This window comes from Tursiops truncatus, chromosome 1 (genome assembly GCF_011762595.2).
Source record: "Tursiops truncatus isolate mTurTru1 chromosome 1, mTurTru1.mat.Y, whole genome shotgun sequence".
Taxonomy (NCBI): Eukaryota; Metazoa; Chordata; class Mammalia; order Artiodactyla; family Delphinidae; genus Tursiops; species Tursiops truncatus.
The window spans coordinates 69,866,480-69,883,881 of record NC_047034.1 but is presented as its reverse complement, the minus strand read 5'-3'; the positions used below and the strand labels follow the sequence as shown (position 1 = coordinate 69,883,881).

At 38.8% G+C, this 17,402-nt stretch overlaps 1 protein-coding gene across 1 annotated transcript; it reads right to left on the bottom strand.

The window, feature by feature from the left end:
- Positions 1–11,389: 11,389 nt before the first annotated feature.
- On the bottom strand, positions 11,390–12,329 carry LOC101334179 (olfactory receptor 10T2). The gene is given in 2 exon segments (XM_019934093.2): positions 11,390–11,798; positions 11,800–12,329. Coding segments are annotated over 2 exon segments (939 nt in total).
- Positions 12,330–17,402: the final 5,073 nt, after the last annotated feature.

The following is a 17,402-nucleotide window of genomic DNA, read 5'->3' as shown; positions in this document are numbered from 1 at the left end:
AAAGGCAAGGAAAACATACAAAGAAAAGCAAGGTAGTGATAAATACTAATTCAGGATGATAGGCAGCTCAGCTGGGAAGAGGCAGGGTGATGAACTGCGGAGAAGACCATGCAGGTGTGGTCAGGGTCCTACCTCTTGTTGTTGGTGGTGTGTTCATGAGTGACTACATTACTTAAAATAGTAAGATAAAATAAGCAGGCCATGCTAGACCAACAATGAGTATGTGTGTCAGGAAGAAAGGATTAATCAATCCTATTCTGTACACCCAAGGTCACAAACTTGTTTCTATTTCTTTTCTAAATTTTCTACAGTGAGTGTGTATCTCTCTCTCCCTCTCTCTCTCTTTTTTTTTTTTGGCCAGATGAAACCCTAATACGTAGCTTTAAAAAAATCCTGTGACATACAGAAGTGTTTATTGCCTAAATAACTAAAATTTGGTATTTGAAATTCTGCCGTTCGTTTTTTTTTTTTTTTTTACATCTTTATTGGAGTATAATTGTTTTACAATGGTGTGTTAGTTTCTGCTTTATAACAAAGAGAATCAGTTATACATATACATATGTTCCCATATCTCTTCCCTCTTGCATTTCCCTCCTTCCCACCCTCCCTATCCCACCCCTCCAGGCGGTCACAAAGCACCGAGCCGATATCCCTGTGCTATGTGGCTGCTTCCCACTAGCTATCTACCTTATGTTTGGTAGTGTATATATGTCCATGCCACTCTCTCGCTTTGTCACAGCTTACCCTTCCCCCTCCCCATATGCTCAAGTCCATTCTCTAGTAGGTCTGTGTCTTTATTCCTGTCTTACCCCTAGGTTCTTCATGACATTTTTTTTTCTTAAATTCCATATATATGTGTTAGCATATGGTATTTGTCTTTCTCTTTCTGACTTACTTTACTCTGTATGACAGACTCTAGGTCTATCCATCTCATTACAAAGAGCTCAATTTCGTTTCTTTTTATGGCTGAGTAATATTCCATTGTATATATGTGCCACATCTTCTTCATCCATTCATCCAATGATTGTACACTTAGGTTGTTGCCATCTCCGGGCTATTGTAAATAGAGCAGCAATGAACATTTTCGTACATGACTCTTTTTGAATTATGGTTATCTCAGGGTATATGCTCAGTAGTGGGATTGCTGGGTCATATGGTAGCTCTATTTGTAGTTTTTTAAGGAACCTCCATACTGTTCTCCACAGTGGCTGTATCAATTTACATTCCCACCAACAGTGCAAGAGGGTCCCCTTTTCTCCACACCCTCTCCAGCATTTATTGTTTCTAGATTTTTTGATGATGGCCATTCTGACTGGTGTGAGATGATATCTCATTGTAGTTTTGATTTGCATTTCTCTAATGATCAATGATGTTGAGCATTCCTTCATGTGCTTGTTGGCAGTCTGTATATCTTCTTTGGAGAAATGTCTATTTAGGTCTTCTGCCCATTTTTGGATTGGGTTGTTTGTTTTTTTGTTATTGAGCTGCATGAGCTGCTTATAAATTTTGGAGATTAATCCTTTGTCAGTTGTTTCATTTGCAAATATTTTCTCCCATTCTGAGGGTTGTCTTTTTGTCTTGTTTATGGTTTCCTTTGCTGTGCAAAAGCTTTGAAGTTTCATTAGGTTCCACTTGTTTATTTTTGTTTTTATTTCCATTTCTCTAGGAGGTGGGTCAGAAAGGATCTTGCTGTGATTTATGTCATAGAGTGTTCTGCCTATGTTTTCCTCTAAGAGTTTGATAGTTTATGGCCTTACACTTAGGTCTTTAATCCATTTTGAGCTTATTTTTGTGTATGGTGTTAGGGAGTGATCTAATCTCATACTTTTACATGCACCTGTCCAGTTTTCCCAGCACCACTTATTGAAGAGACTTTCCTTTCTCCACTGTACATTCCTGCCTCCTTTATCAAAGATAAGGTGTCCATATGTGCGTGGGTTTATCTCTGGGCTTTCTATCCTGTTCCATTGATCTATCTTTCTGTTTTTGTGCCAGTACCATACTGTCTTGATTACTGTGGCTTTGCAGTATAGTCTGAAGTCAGGGATCCTGATTCCTCCAGCTCTGTTTTTTGTTCTCAAGATTGCTTTGGCTATTCGGGGTCTTTTGTGTTTCCATACAAATTGTGAGGTTTTTTCCTCTAGTTCTGTGAAAAATGCCAGTGGTAGTTTGATAGGGATTGCATTAAGTCTGTAGATTGCTTTGGGTAGTAGAGTTATTTTCACAATGTTGATTCTTCCAATCCAAGAATATGATATATCTCTCCATCTATTTGTATCATCTTTAATTTCTTTCATCAGTGTCTTATAATTATTTGCATACAGGTCTTTTGTCTCCTTAGGTAGGTTTATTCCTAGATATTTTATTCTTTTTGTTGCAATGGTAAATGGGAGTGTTTTCTTGAATTCACTTTCAGATATTTCATCATTAGTGTATAGGAATGCAAGAGATTTCTGTGCATTAATTTTGTATCCTGCTACTTTACCAAATTCATTGATTAGCTCTAGTAGTTTTCTGGTAGCATCTTTAGGATTCTCTATGTATAGTATCATGTCATCTACAAACAGTGACAGCTTTACTTCTTCTTTTCCAATTTGGATTCCTTTTATTTCCTTTTCGTCTCTGATTGCTGTGGCTAAAACTTCCAAAACTATGTTGAATAAGAGTGATGAAAATGGGCATCCTTGTCTTGTTCCTGATCTTAGTGGAAATGCTTTCAGTTTTTCACCATTGAGGACGATGTTGACCTTTATTATGTCGAGGAAAGTTCTCTCTATGCCTACTTTATGCAGGGTTTTTATCATAAATTGGTGTTGAATTTTGTCTAAGGCTTTCTCTGAATCTATTGAGATGATCATATGGTTTTTCTCCTTCAATTTGTTAATATGGTGTATCACGTTGAGTGATTTGTGTATATTGAAGAATCCTTGCATTCCTGGAATAAATGCCACCTGATCATGGTGTATGATCCTCTTAATGTGCTGTTGGATTCTGTTTGCTAGTATTTTGTTGAGGATTTTTGCATCTATGTTTATCAGTGATATTGGCCTGTAGTTTTCTTTCTTTGTGACATCCTTGTCTGGTTTTGGTATCAGGGTGATGGTGGTCTCGTAGAATGAGTTTGGGAGTGTTCCTCCCCCTGCTATTTTTTGTAGGAGTTTGAGAAGGATAGGTGTTAGCTCTTCTCTAAATGTTTGATAGAATTCGCCTGTGAAGCCATCTGGTCCTGGGCTTTTGTTTGTTGGAAGATTTTTAATCACAGTCTCAATTTCAGTGCTTGTGATTGGTCTGTTCATATTTTCTATTTCTTCCTGATTCAGTCTTGGCAGGTTGTGTATCTCTAAGAATTTGTCCATTTCTTCCAGGTTGTCCATTTTATTGGCATATAGTTGCTTGTAGTAATCTCTCAGGATCTTTTGTATTTCTGCAGTTTCAGTTGTTACTTCTCCTTTTTCATTTCTAATTCTATTGATTTGGATCTTCTCCCTTTTTTTCTTGATGAGTCTGGCTAATGGTTTATCAATTTTGTTTATCTTCTCAAAGAACCAGCTTTTAGTTTTATTGATCTTTGCTATCGTTTCCTTAATTTCTTTTTCATTTATTTCCGATCTGATTTTTATGATTTCTTTCCTTCTGCTAACTTTGGGGTTTTTTTGTTCTTCTTTCTCCAATTGCTTTAGGTGCAAGGTTAGGTTGTTTATTCGAGATGTTTCCTGTTTTTAAGGTAGGATTGTATTGCTATAAACTTCCCTCTTAGAACTGCTTTTGGTGCATCCCATAGGATTTGGGTCGTTGTGTCTCCATTGTCATTTGTTTGTAGGTAGTTTTTAATTTCCTCTTTGATTTCTTCAGTGATCACTTCATTATTAAGTAGTGTATTGTTTAGCCTCCATGTGTTTGTATTTTTTACAGAACTTTTCCTGTAATTGATATCTAGTCTCATAGCATTGTGGACAGAAAAGATACTTGATACAGTTTCAATTTTCTTAAATTTACCAAGGCTTGATTTGTGACGCAAGATCTATCCTGGAGAATGTTCCATGAGCACTCGAGAAAAATGTGTATTCTGTTGTTTTTGGATGGAATGTCCTATAAATATCAGTTAAGTCCAGCTTATTTAATGTATCATTTAAAGCTTGTGTTTCCTTATTTATTTTCATTTTGGATGATCTGTCCATTGGTGAAAGTGGGGTGTTAAAGTCCCCTATTATGAATGTGTTACTGCTGATTTCCCCTTTTATGGTTGTTAGTATTGGCCTTATGTATTGAGGTGCTCCTATGTTGGGTTCATAAATATTTACAATTGTTATATCTTCTTCTTGGATTGATCCCTTGATCATTATGTAGTGTCCTTCTTTGTCTCTTCTAATAGTCTTTATTTTAAAGTCTATTTTCTCTGATATGAGAATTGCTACTTCAGCTTTCTTTTGGTTTCCATTTGCATGGAATATCTTTTTCCATCCCCTTACTTTCAGTCTGTATGTGTCTCTAGGTCTGAAGTGGGTCTCTTGTAGACAGCATATATACGGGTCTTGTTTTTGTATCCATTCAGCCAATCTGTGTCTTTTGGTGGGAGCATTTAGTCCATTTACATTTAAGGTAATTATTGATATGTATGTTCCTATTCCCATTTTCTTAATTGTTTTGAGTTCGTTATTGTAGGTCTTTTCCTTCTCTTGTGTTTCTTGCCTAGGGAAGTTTCTTTTAGCATTTTTGTAAAGCTGGTTTGGTGGTGCTGATCTCTCTCAGCTTTTGCTTGTCTGTAAAGGTTTTAATTTCTCCATCAAATCTGAATGAGATCCTTGCTGGGTAGAGTAATCTTGGTTGCAGGTTTTTCTCCTTCAACACTTTCAATATGTCCTGCCACTCCCTTCTGGCTTGCAGAGTTTCTGCTGAAAGATCAGCTGTTAACCTTATGGGGATTCCCTTGTGTGTTATTTGTTGTTTTTCCCTTGCTGCTTTTAATATGTTTTCTTTGTATTTAATTTTTGACAGTTTGATTAATATGTGTCTTGGCGTATTTCTCCTTGGATTTATCCTGTATGGGACTCTCTGTGCTTCCTGGACTTGATTAACTATTTCCTTTCCCATATTAGGGAAGTTTTCAACTATAATCTCTTCAAATATTTTCTCAGTCCCTTTCTTTTTCTCTTCCTCTTCTGGAACCCCTATAATTCAAATATTAATGCATTTAATGTTGTCCCAGAGGTCTCTGAGACTGTCCTCAGTTCTTTTCATTCTTTTTTCTTTATGCTGCTCTGCAGTAGTTATTTCCACTATTTTATCTTCCAGGTCACTCATCCATTTTCTTCCTCAGTTTTTCTGCTATTAATTCCTCCTAGAGAATATTTAATTTCATTTATTGGGTTGATCATCATTGTTTGTTTGCTCTTTACTTCTTCTAGGTCCTTATTAAAAGTTTCTTTTATTTTCTCCATTCTACTTCCAAGATTTTGGATCATCTTTACTACCATTACTCTGAATTCTTTTTCAGGTAGACTGCCTATTTCCTCTTCATTTGTTTGTTCTGGTGGGTTTTTGCCTTACTCCTTCATCTGCTGTGTGTTTGTCTGTCTTTTCATTTTGCTTAACTTATTGTGTTTGGGGTCTTCTTTTTGCTGGCTGCATGTTTGTAGTCACCATTGTTTTTGGTGTCTGTCTCCAGTGGCTAAGGTTGGTTCAGTGAGTTGTGTAGGCTTCCTGGTGGAGGGAACTAGTGCTTGTGTTGTGGTGGATGAGGCTGGATCTTGTCTTTCTGGTGGGCAGGTCCACGTCTGGTGGTGTGTTTTGGGGTGTCTGTGGACTTATTATGATTTTAGGCAGCCTCTCTGCTAATGAGTGGGGTTGTGTTCCTGTCTTGCTAGTTGTTTGGCATGGGGTGTCCAGCACTTGAGCTTGCTGGTCGTTGAGTAGAGCTGCATCTTATTGTTGAGATGGAGATCTCTAGGAGAGCTTTTCAGTTGATATTACGTGGAGCTGGGAGGTTTCTGGTGGACCAGTGTCCTGAACTCGGCTCTCCCACCTCAAAGGCACAGGCCTGACACCTGGCTGGAGCCCCAGACACTGTCAGCCACATGGCTTAGAAGAAAAGGGAGAAAAAGAAAGAAAGAATCAAGTAAAATAAAATAAAAGAGTCACTAAAATGAAATATAAAAGAAAATTATTAAAAATAAAAAAAATTTTAAAGTAATAAAGAAAAGGAAAGAAAGAAGAGAGCAAGAAAACCAAAAATCTAATCCCCCAATGATAACAAACACTAAAAACTATACTAAAAAACAAAAAACGGACAGACAGAACTCTAGGACAAATGGTAAAAGCAAAGCTATACAAACAAAATTGCACAAAGAGGCATAAACATACACACTCACAAAAAGAGAAAAAGGAAAAAAATTCTATATATATTAAAAAAAAAAGGAAGAGAGCAACCAAATCAATAAACAAATCTACCAATGATAATACATTCTAAATACTTATCTATGATAAACATAAAACCAGAAACAAATTAGATGCAGAAAGCAAACCCCAAGTCTACAGTTGCTCCCAAAGTCCACCACCTCAATTTTGGGATGATTCGTTATCTATTCAGGTATTCCAGAGATGCCGGGTACATCAAGTTGATTGTGGAGATTTAATCCACTGCTCCTGAGGCTGCTGGGAGGAATTTCCCTTTCTCTTCTTTGTTTGCACAGCTCCTGGGGTTCAGCTGTGGATTTGGCTCCACCTCTGTGTGTAGGTCGCCTGAAGGGCATCTGTTCTTCACTCAGACAGGCCGGGGTTAAAGTAGCAGCTGATTAGGGGTCTCTGGCTCACTCAGGACTGGGGGACGGAGGGGCCGTGTGTTCTCCGGGGGAAGTTGTCCCTGTATCATGGGACCCTGGCAGTGGTGGGCTGCACAGTCTCCCGGGAGGGGAGGTGTGAATAGTGACCTGTGCTTGCACACAGGCTTCTTGGTGGCTGCAGCAGCAGCGTTAGCATTTCATGCCTGTCTCTCGGGTCCGCGCTGTTAGCCATGGCTCGCTCCTGTCTCTGGAGCTCAGTTAGGCGGTGCTCTGAATCCCCTCTCCTCACTCACCCGGAAACAATGGTCTCTTGTCTCTTGGGCAGGTCCAGAGTTTTTCCAGTACTCGCTCCCGGCTAGCTGTGGCTCACTAGCCCCCTTCAGGCTGTGTTCACGCCGCCAACCCTAGTCCTCTCCCTGCGCTCTGACCGAAGCCCAAGCCTCAGCTCCCAGCCCCGCCCGCCCCGGCGGGTGAGCAGACAAGCCTCTCAAGCTGGTGAGTGCCAGTCGGCACCGATCCTCCATGCGGGAATCTCTCTGCTTTATCCTCTCCTCTTTGCCCTCTGCACCCCTGTTGCTGTGCTCTCCTCCGCGGCTCCGAGGCTCCCCTACTCCGCCGCCCGCAGTCTCCACCCGCGAAGGGGCTCCTAGTGTGTGGAAACCTTTCCTCCTTCACAGCTCCCTCCCACTGGTGCAGGTCCCGTCCCTATTCTTTTGTCTCTGTTTTTTCTTTTTTCTTTTACCCTACCCATGTACGTGGGGAGTTTCTTGCCTTTTGGGAAGTCTTAGGTTTTCTGCCGGTGTTCAGTAGTTGTTCCACATGTAGATGTATTTGTGGGGAGGAAGGTGATCTCCATGTCTTACTCCTCCGCCATCTTGAACGTCTCCTCAAGAATTAATATTTAAATGCAGTTATTTTTGCTGAAAGAAAGAAGAATCCTGGCTCCCAGTTAGTTCATTGTCTGGGCTTCACAAACTGAGTTCTAGGTTCATTTGAAACAGGATTATTATGACAGAGTAAGTGGTGCTTACTTATTATTTATCTAATTATAATTTTATGCTATATAAGCCATAATATCACTGCTGTTGTATTATTTTTTTCTTAACAGATTCATTTATTACATTTTACTAATTACTTAAGTAATTTAATAATAATTGTAAATTTTATAAAAGTACCATATTAACACAAACTTACAATTCTCTAAATATTAGAATAAAACATGAAATAATTATTTGCCTCTTTTCTAGGGTAGGAACAGCCTTCTCAACGTCCAGTGTATATTACTCTAGAGGTTTCAGGGAAATACACATAAGGATAGAATAATTGTTAGTGCATCTTTCAGGAATATCGAGTTTTACTTGGAGTTTTTAGATTACAGCCTTGAATCTTTGTGCTCTCAGCATTTAAGCAATCTCCTTTTATCTTGTAAGTAAATGTATTTTTCCATAACATTCAAGAAGAAAAATATCTTTAGGCACGGTGAGTGGCAGGAAAGTTTGGTAGTTTTATGTTCAAACTGCGTAGAACTTTATAGCTATTGTATAAAGTTGTGACATAAACAACAGGAGTTTTGTATAGTTTTGTGTAGGATGCAGATGGAAGTAAAACTTTTTAGCTTTTAAAAAGGATAGAAAAGACCCTGGGGATGAGAAGTCATATTTTAGTGCTTAATATAAATGGATAAAAGAGATTGAAATAGCTATGCTGATGTAGTCTACTGAGATTATAGGTGGATCACATAATTAATTGAATAGTAGATAAAACTCCTAAGACTCAGATGTGGGGGTAGTGGTTAATAGCTACTGCCCACTATCATACAGAGTGAAGTAAGTCAGAAAGAGAAAAACAAATACTGTATGCTAACACATATACATGGAATCTAAAAAAAAATGGTTCTGATGAACCTAGGGGCAGGACAGGAATAAAGATGCAGATGTAGAGAATGGACTTGACATGGGGAGGGGGAAGGGTAAGCTGGGATGCAGTGAAAGAGTAGCACTGACATATATATACTACCAAATGTAAAATAGATAGCTAGTGGGAAGCAGCTGCATAGCACAGGGAGATCAGCTCAGTGGTCTGTGATCACCTAGAAGGGTGGGATAGGGAGGGTTGGGGGGGAGATGCAAGAGGGTGGGGATATATGTACACATACAGCTGATTCACTTTTTTATACACAGAAACTAGCACACAATGGTAAAGCAATTATACTCCAATAAATATGTTAAAAAAAAAAAAGCTACTGCCCACATCAGAGAAGCTGGAGGGGGAAACCAGGGCTACGCTAGAGGCAAGGTTGCCATATGTAAGAGGATGGGGTAAACTAGAGAAGAAAACATTACATATAGCCTACATTCTTATTTGCAAATATCAGATCTTTCAACATCAAATATAGATATCTAATTACTGGCAAATGATTTTGAGAAGTTTGCTTCTGAAACTTTCTTGAGTCTCTTGACTAATCCCTCCACACTGACCTTGCTTTGGAGAAAGTTTTCAGTGGGAAATGAATGCCTATCAAAAATTTCAGCTTTGTTAATCATAAAATTTACTATCTTAACCATTTTTATGTGTGCAGTTCAGTAGTATTAAGTATATTCACATTGTTGTAAAACAGATCTATAGAACTTTTTCATCTTGCAAATCTGAAACTCTGTAACCATCAAACAACAATTCCCCTTTTCCTAAGTGAAATAAGCCAGTCATAAAAAGATGAGCTAGATATACTGTAAGGCATTTCCTCATTTAATCCTTATAAAAACCATGTTTTACTTAGTCTCATTTCACAGAATTTAAGTTATTGTACCTCCTCACACAAGAAATATGTTAGGAAACTTATTTTTTTATTTATTTTGCGGTACGCGGGCCTCTCACTGTTGTGGAATCTCCTGTTGCAGAGCACAGACTCCAGACGCGCAGGCTCAGCGACCATGGCTCACGGACCTAGCCGCTTCGCGGCATGTGGGATCTTTCCGGACTGGGGCACAAACCCGTATCGCCTGCATCGGCAGGCGGACTCTCAACCACTGCACCACCAGGGAAGCCCCAGGAAACTTATTTTTAAATCTATTTTATGGGCTTCCCTGGTGGTGCAGTGGTTAACAATCCACCTGAAAATGCAGGGGAAACAAGTTTGAGCCCTGGTCTGGGAAGATCCCACATGCTGTGGAGCAACTAAGCCCGTGCGCCACAACTACCAATCCTGCACTCTAGAGCCCGCAAGCCACAACTACTGAGCCCGTGTGCCACAGCTACTGAAGCCCGTGTGCCTCAGCTACTGAAGCCCGTGCACCTAGAGCCTGTGCTCGGCACAAGAGAAGCCACTGCAATGAGAAGTCCGCGCACTGCAACAAAGAGTAGCCCCTGCTCACTGCAACTAGAGAAAGCCCGTGTGGAGCAACGAAGACCCAACACAGCCAAAAATAAATAAATAAAATAAGTTTATTTTTTTTTAAAAAACTATGTTATGTGACCCCCCCACACACCCAACCAAGAGCTCCTAAACTACATGTTGCTCAAGTGGAAGGCTGAGAAATGAACACTTATGAAATTAGTTTCTTATAAAATTATGTTGTTTTATTGAAACATATCTTCAACAAAACTCACAGCAAAAACAAAACTCAGCCAAATAAATATAATATATATTATAGGTGACTAAAATTTGGTTATTTCTTATAGTGAGACATGAAAGAATGAGGCAACCATACTTTTATTACTCTTTTCCTACAGTACCTAGTTTAATGCTTTGCACATAGTAGCAGATGCATAAACAGAACTCTTGGATGGTCAACGTACTTTCACACTGCAACTGGTATTAAGTACAATCCTAGTTTATGGAATGCAAAAAGGAAAATGAAGGGAAGTAGAAAAAAACTAATAATTTTTCATGCCTTCTATCAGAAGAGGACCAAATTGCTTTACATCTATTAATTCTTTTAGTTCTTACAGTGCCCAGCTGAGAAGGTGTTAAAGGTCTAATGATACATAGAGAATAACTGAACATGAGAGAGGTTAAGTCTGGCCCATGGCCTTTGGCTGGAAAATGATCCAAATCAATATTCAAACTTAGGTCTTTGTGATTCCAGAGTCCATGTTTTCTCCTCTACCATCAGCCTCATGGAACTTTGATTCTCTCCTCATTTATCCATAATCAAATTATTCTTTTTGTCTATAAATAATGTATTTACTGTAAATATTGATTTGAAACCTCAAAAGATATATATAGAAGCATTCAGAGACTTAAACAACATCCCCTACTGTTTCCTTCACTGTAGGAAGAATATTAACAGGCTGGACATTCTTAGAAAAATAATGCAGCATTTGTAGTGTTGATCTGAGAAAACTGATATTTTCAATGCACAAAAATAGCATGGCTTGAGTCCTTGAAATTTGCCACACTCACATAACTTTCTGGAGACCAAATGGTACAACCTCTACAATGAATATAGGCTAAACAGGAAGAAGGACTTTCCAATAAATATAATCAATGTAACCCGAGGTCCTTTTTTCTTGTTTTATTTTATTTTTTTGACAAAAGAGTGTAGGTATATTTATTGAAGTTCTACCCCAGACACTTTCATGAATATAACTTCCCTGACTTATCAACTCACTCATGCAGTTTTGGGAAATGAGTACCTACTGAGAACATTTCTCAGAGCCGTCTTCACTTCTTTGTTCCTCAGTGTGTAGACAAGGGGCTTGAGTAGTGGGGTGATCACCATATAGGTCACTGCCCCAAGTCGGTCCTTATTTGAGAAGTACAGGGATGTCGGCCTCAAGTAGATAAAGGAAGCACAGCCATAGTGAACAATGACCACTGTGAGGTGGGAGACACAGGTGGCAAAGGCCTTATGCTGTCCCTCCACTGAAGAGATCTTGAGGATGGTGGAAACAATGAAGACATAGGAGATGAAGATCAACATAAAGGGAACCAGCAATACCAGAATGCTGAGTAAGAACATAACCATCTCCTTTATGTTGATGTCTGTGCGGCCCAGTTTTATGACAGGGGAAATGTCAGAAGTGGTTGATCCGATTGGAGGCACAGAAGGGTACAGTAAACACCAGGATGTTGACAACTACAGAGATCAGAAAACTACAGATGCTTGAGGCTAAAACCAGCAGTATGTGGGTGGATGGCTGATGATGACTGTGTAGTTGAGAAGGGTTGTAGATGGCAACATAGTGATTGTAGCCCATCACAGCAATTAGAAGACAGTTGATACAAGCCAAGCCCACAAAGAAATAGAGCTGGGCAGCACACCCAGGGAAAAAAGTAGTTCTAGTTGTGGAAAGCAGATTGGTCAGCATTTTTGGTACGATGACCAAGGTTTAGCAGGTTTCAGAGCAGGAGAGGACAAAGAGAAAGAAATACATAGGGGTGTCCAAAGCCTGATCCAGAAGAATGATAGTCATGATGGTGGCACTGGCCATCGGAGTGGTCAGGTAGACCAGGAGGAAGATAAAGAAGAGAAGGATCTGCAGATCCCCCAGGTTTGAGAAGCCTATAAGGATGAACTCGGTGATCATGCTCTGGTTCTATCTCTTCATTGGTCACTGGGAATCAGACTCAGACATCCTGAAACGGACAACAGAAAGAATTTGACAAAAGTGAATGCCCCCAGAGAAATCATGTTTGTGTTTCTGTACAAAGTTGATAATACTGGTCTGAAAAAATGAGTAAAAAACAAGTCAAACACTTTGATCAGGGGTGAGTGGAAAGCAGGAGGCATGAAGACTAGGGACATAAGAAAATTCCCAATTCAACAATACCTGAAGAAATTTATTTTTATAAGTTGTTTCCATTTCTCTTCTTATTTGCATAGAAGTTTCATACCTAGTGAGTTAAATCAAGAGGTGATTCTAGAGTTCATCTCATCTAATCGTGCCATTTTATGGAAACCAAGTTTCAAAAAGATTAAATCATTTGCTTAACCCGCATGAGAGTGACAGTCTTGAGAAATCACCTATCGTCAAAGTCATTTTATGAAAATCTGAACTGGAAAAACAAAAACAATTGAAAAGTCATCTATCCAGCCCCTCATATACTTGACACAAATACTGCTTGCTTATATGTAATGAAATGTTGAGCTTTATTTGCCCATGATCAATTGTGAAGCCTTTGGCATGGACTTAGAATGATACCGCATATTGGGGTTTCCCTTGTCATGAGTGCATGGGAATTTGGGAGTAAGAATCTAACTAAAGCTCAAATCATGCTCAGAGCATGCCAGGTCTTGGGCTGACATATTCGCTCCCTTGACCTCTGCCTCAATGTCTGCTGCCTCCATGATGTTCTCAGAACAAGTCTCACCATTATCTGTGGGGAGACCTGTAGTTTGATTCAGAGATAACATAATTCTAAAACCTTTACACTAGCCTTAGAAAATCATAAAATCTTTATATTAGAACAAAGCTCAGGAGTCTTCTTACTTAATCTGCACCTAATTCTGTGAACCTTTTGATATAAATCTGTAAAGTATTGTCCAGTCACCGTAGTTAAGTTCCAGTTATAAGGAGCCCATTGCCTCACAAAGCAGGCTGCTCTCTTCCTAGATGGCTTAACTGGCTAGAGCCTTCTTATTCTGAGATGACCTATGCCTTCTCGAAACCTCCACTCTTTGTTCTTGACTTGTTCTCTGCAGATACTCACAAGAAAATTCATTCTTTTTTTTTTTTTAATAAATGACAGCCTTCTAGTTATTGGAATAAAATGATCATATCCCTTTATGGGTCTTATTTTCCTCCTAATGTTCCTAGTTCTCTCAATTATTTCTCCATGATTATCTGGAATTCTCTGTTCTAATCACTATCTCAGGTCATTAGATCATACTTCCACTCTTCACAGTCATCACACATCACAAATTTCTATCTCTTTATCTTTACCAGTAACATTGCATTTCCTTTCCTACTATCCTTTACCCCTCACAATTAATATCTATTCATCCTTCAAAACCCCAGATTAATATTTATCTCTGAAAAGGCTTCCCTGAGTAGTTCTGAGACCTTGAATACTGTGTGCATTTACTTCTCTGTCAGTTTGTTCTGCGATAATTTGCTGGAATGCAAGCATAGTAAGGACAGAAGGATGTAGGCTCTGGACCTAGACTGCCTAGGCTAGGACAATGCCTCTGTCACCGACTAGCTTTGTGATCTTGTGGAAAACTCTTCTTTGTGCCTCAGGTTTTTACCTGAAATGGCAATAATGATAATAATAGCAGAAACAAAACATTTTTGTGAGTACCAAATGCTCACAGTTATGTTTCTGAATCATAGTAATATTCAATAAGTGTTAGTTCTTAGTATCTAGTTCAACCCCTTCATGTTACAAAGAAACTGAGGCCCAAAAAAGTAAAATGTAAAGATCTAGGTTATATAGCTACTTAACAGCAGAGGTGAGACTGTATCCCCAATATCCTAAACTACCAACTGCAGGACTGTGTCTTCTAATTAACCAGGGTCTTGTTTTTAATATTTTCAGTATTTCTTTTGTACTATGTGTTACACACCAGTGGCTTAGGAAATTGATCAATGCCTTTTTTATTCCCTATGATCCTCACACAGGCAGTATGCTTCACACTTTCATCTACTCCTAACTCTTATTCTTCCACCTTTAGTCCAGCAGGTACATTTTTTTTTTCCTTCTGCTAAAATACATATCTGTTCTATTCAGGCATTTCCTTATTACTTTTCCTACTTTAAGTCATTTTAGGAATATTTTGTTTTACACTTTTTAATCTTTTTCTAACTTTACTCTCTCTCCATATCAGATGATTGGACTTCGTTCAGCTAGATCTCACCACATGGTCTCTGTCCCTATGTTTTACCCCAGATCCTGATGCTATGACCCACTTCACCTGTGCATGGTTTCCACCAGTCCTTCTGCCTTTGAATCTTTCTTTGGTACCCAACATATTGGTACAGTTTGATTGAGAGTTGATATTGCTAAAAGAAAAGAGTTGTCCTACAACTATAATAGAAAGGAAGTACTGACATTTCTTTTTTTTTTTTTTTTTTTGCGGTACACGGGCCTCTCACTGTTGTGGCCTCTTCCGTTGCGGAGCACAGGATCCGGACGCGCAGGCTCAGTGGCCATGGCTCACGGGCCCAGCCGCTCCGCGGCATGTGGGATCCTCCCGGACCGGGGCACGAATCCGTGTCCCCTGCATTGGCAGGCAGACTCTCAACAACTGCGCCACCAGGGAAGCCCCGACATTTCTTTTTTGATTGATTTTATTTTTTTTTTATACAACAGGTTCTTATTAGTTATCCATTTTATACATATTAGTGTATACATGCCAATCCCAATCTCCCAATTAATCACACTACCCCCCCCGCCCCCCACCACCACTTTACACCCTTGGTATTCATACGTTTGTTCTCTACATCTGTGTCTCAATTTCTGCCCTGCAAACTGGTTCATCTGTGCCATTTTTATATGTTCCACATATATGTGTTAATATGCAATATTTGTTTTTCTCTTTCTGACTTATTTCACTCTGTATGACAGTCTGTAGATTCATCCACGTCTCTGCAAATGACCCAATTTCGTTCCTTTTTATGGCTGAGTAATATTCCATTGTATATATGTGCCACATCTTTATCCATTTGTCTGTCGATGGGCATTTAGGTTGCTTCCATGACCTGGCTATTGTAAATAGTGCTGCAATGAACATTGGGGTGCATGTATCTTTTTGAATTATGGTTTTCTCAGGGTATATGCCCAGTAGTGGGATTGCTGGGCCATATGGTAATTCTATTTTTAGTTTTTTAAGGAATCTCCATACTGTTCTCCATAGTGGCTGTATCAATTTACATTCCCACCAACAGTGCAAGGGGGTTCCCTTTTCTCCATACCCTCTCCAGCATTTGTTGTCTGTAGATTTTCTAATGATGCCCATTCTAACTGGTGTGAGGTGATACCTCATTGTAGTTTTGATTTGTATTTCTCTGAGATGTTGAGCAGCTTTTCATAGGAAGCACTTACATTTATAAGCAGAGTTCTGACACAGTCTCAGGTTTCTTTATCCCATCAAAATATAAAGAAAAAGAGACATGGACAAATTTGGAAGAACATCAGGCAGTATTTTTCTCCAGAGTTGATTGGGGAAAATCTAGGAGCTAAGATTAGCCTTTAAAGATGAAAGAAAACTCAGCTTGCTAGCTGGGCTAGAGCTAAGTGGACAGATGCAGCCTTAGCTGCTCTATGTTCCTGATGGCAGTTGCTTCAGCAAATCCCTGGCTCTTATAGAGTTGGATACTCCAGAAGATTGAGGCCTTGGAGTGAGGTACTCCTTTGGATTCTAGGCATTAACAAAACTTGTAAAAGATAAATCAAATAAATTATTTACTTTACTCGATCTATGTAGGAGATAGATAGTTTGAATGCTATCATTTTTTTATATGTAATTTATTTTGACTCAAGGTTTCATTTGCCAAATGAAGTAATAAACTGTCACTCCCTTAATCATTAATTAGCTTTATAGATTCTGGATATAGATGAACTCTTTCAAAGAATTAGGTACATGCCATTTTTGAAAAATTTCACATAGTCTCCTCCTTCTCCTTCAAGTTTGCCAGTTGAATAAGCCAGATACAATTTCCTATATCTCTCCTCCTTTTTTTAAATCTTAGTTATGCCTGCATTCTAAGGGGGCACAAATTCCAACTTTTTCTACACTTCATTGTCTTCTAGATTCATCTCTTTAAATATATTTATCTATGTGACATTCATCTATACACCCACTAATTCACTAATTAAATCAATATGCATTAAACACTGATGATGTTCCAGGCACTTGGTAATTGTTTTGGCAGGGAGGGTTTCACAAAGATGAGGATGGCATAGTTCATGACAAAGGTAGTTTCTGGACCACATAGACCTGAGACTCCTGAGTTGCATGTGAAGATGCCTATTGCTGGGGTCTGCTCAGGATACTCAGAATAAGAAATATTTACAAAATATTTTGCACTTGGTTTAGGTGATTTCCTTACTCTTAGCAAGTTTAAAACTACTGTCTTCTGTCTGAAAAGAATTTAGTGTTTAGAAGGGAAAATGGAGGAAAAATAGAAGAATTACAAAAGGCAAAGAGGGCTAAGATAGGGCATTTACAAGGCACTGCAGCATTACTAAGTGGGAGCATTTTTTTTCACATCCGGTATCAAGAACAGTGTATCTCAGACTCCTCAAATTGCCCTTAGACATCTATTCCTTCCAAAAATATTTCTCTCCCCGAAGAATTCAGGAGTTTTGTGCTATGTAAAGAGAGAAGAAATCATGGATTTCTTGTTTTAATTTCTAATTATAAGAAATATAAGTTTCTGAATTGATATATGTATGATATGGGCTAATACAAACAAGAAGTCTTGTTGTTCCAGTGTTTATCTGACTTCTGAGGAGGAAGAGACAGATACAAAAGAGTAAAAATTCTTTAAATTGATAGGTCATTTTAGGGAGAGAAGGCTGGAGGACTGTAACAGCAAGCTTTCCTTTCTACCCATTTTTTATACTGCAAATCTAATATTTAATAGCAGCTTTCTGAATATTCACTGTGCAGCTATCATTATCCATTCATTAGCTCATATAATCTCTATAATAACTTCATCAGGTAAAACAATGTTATT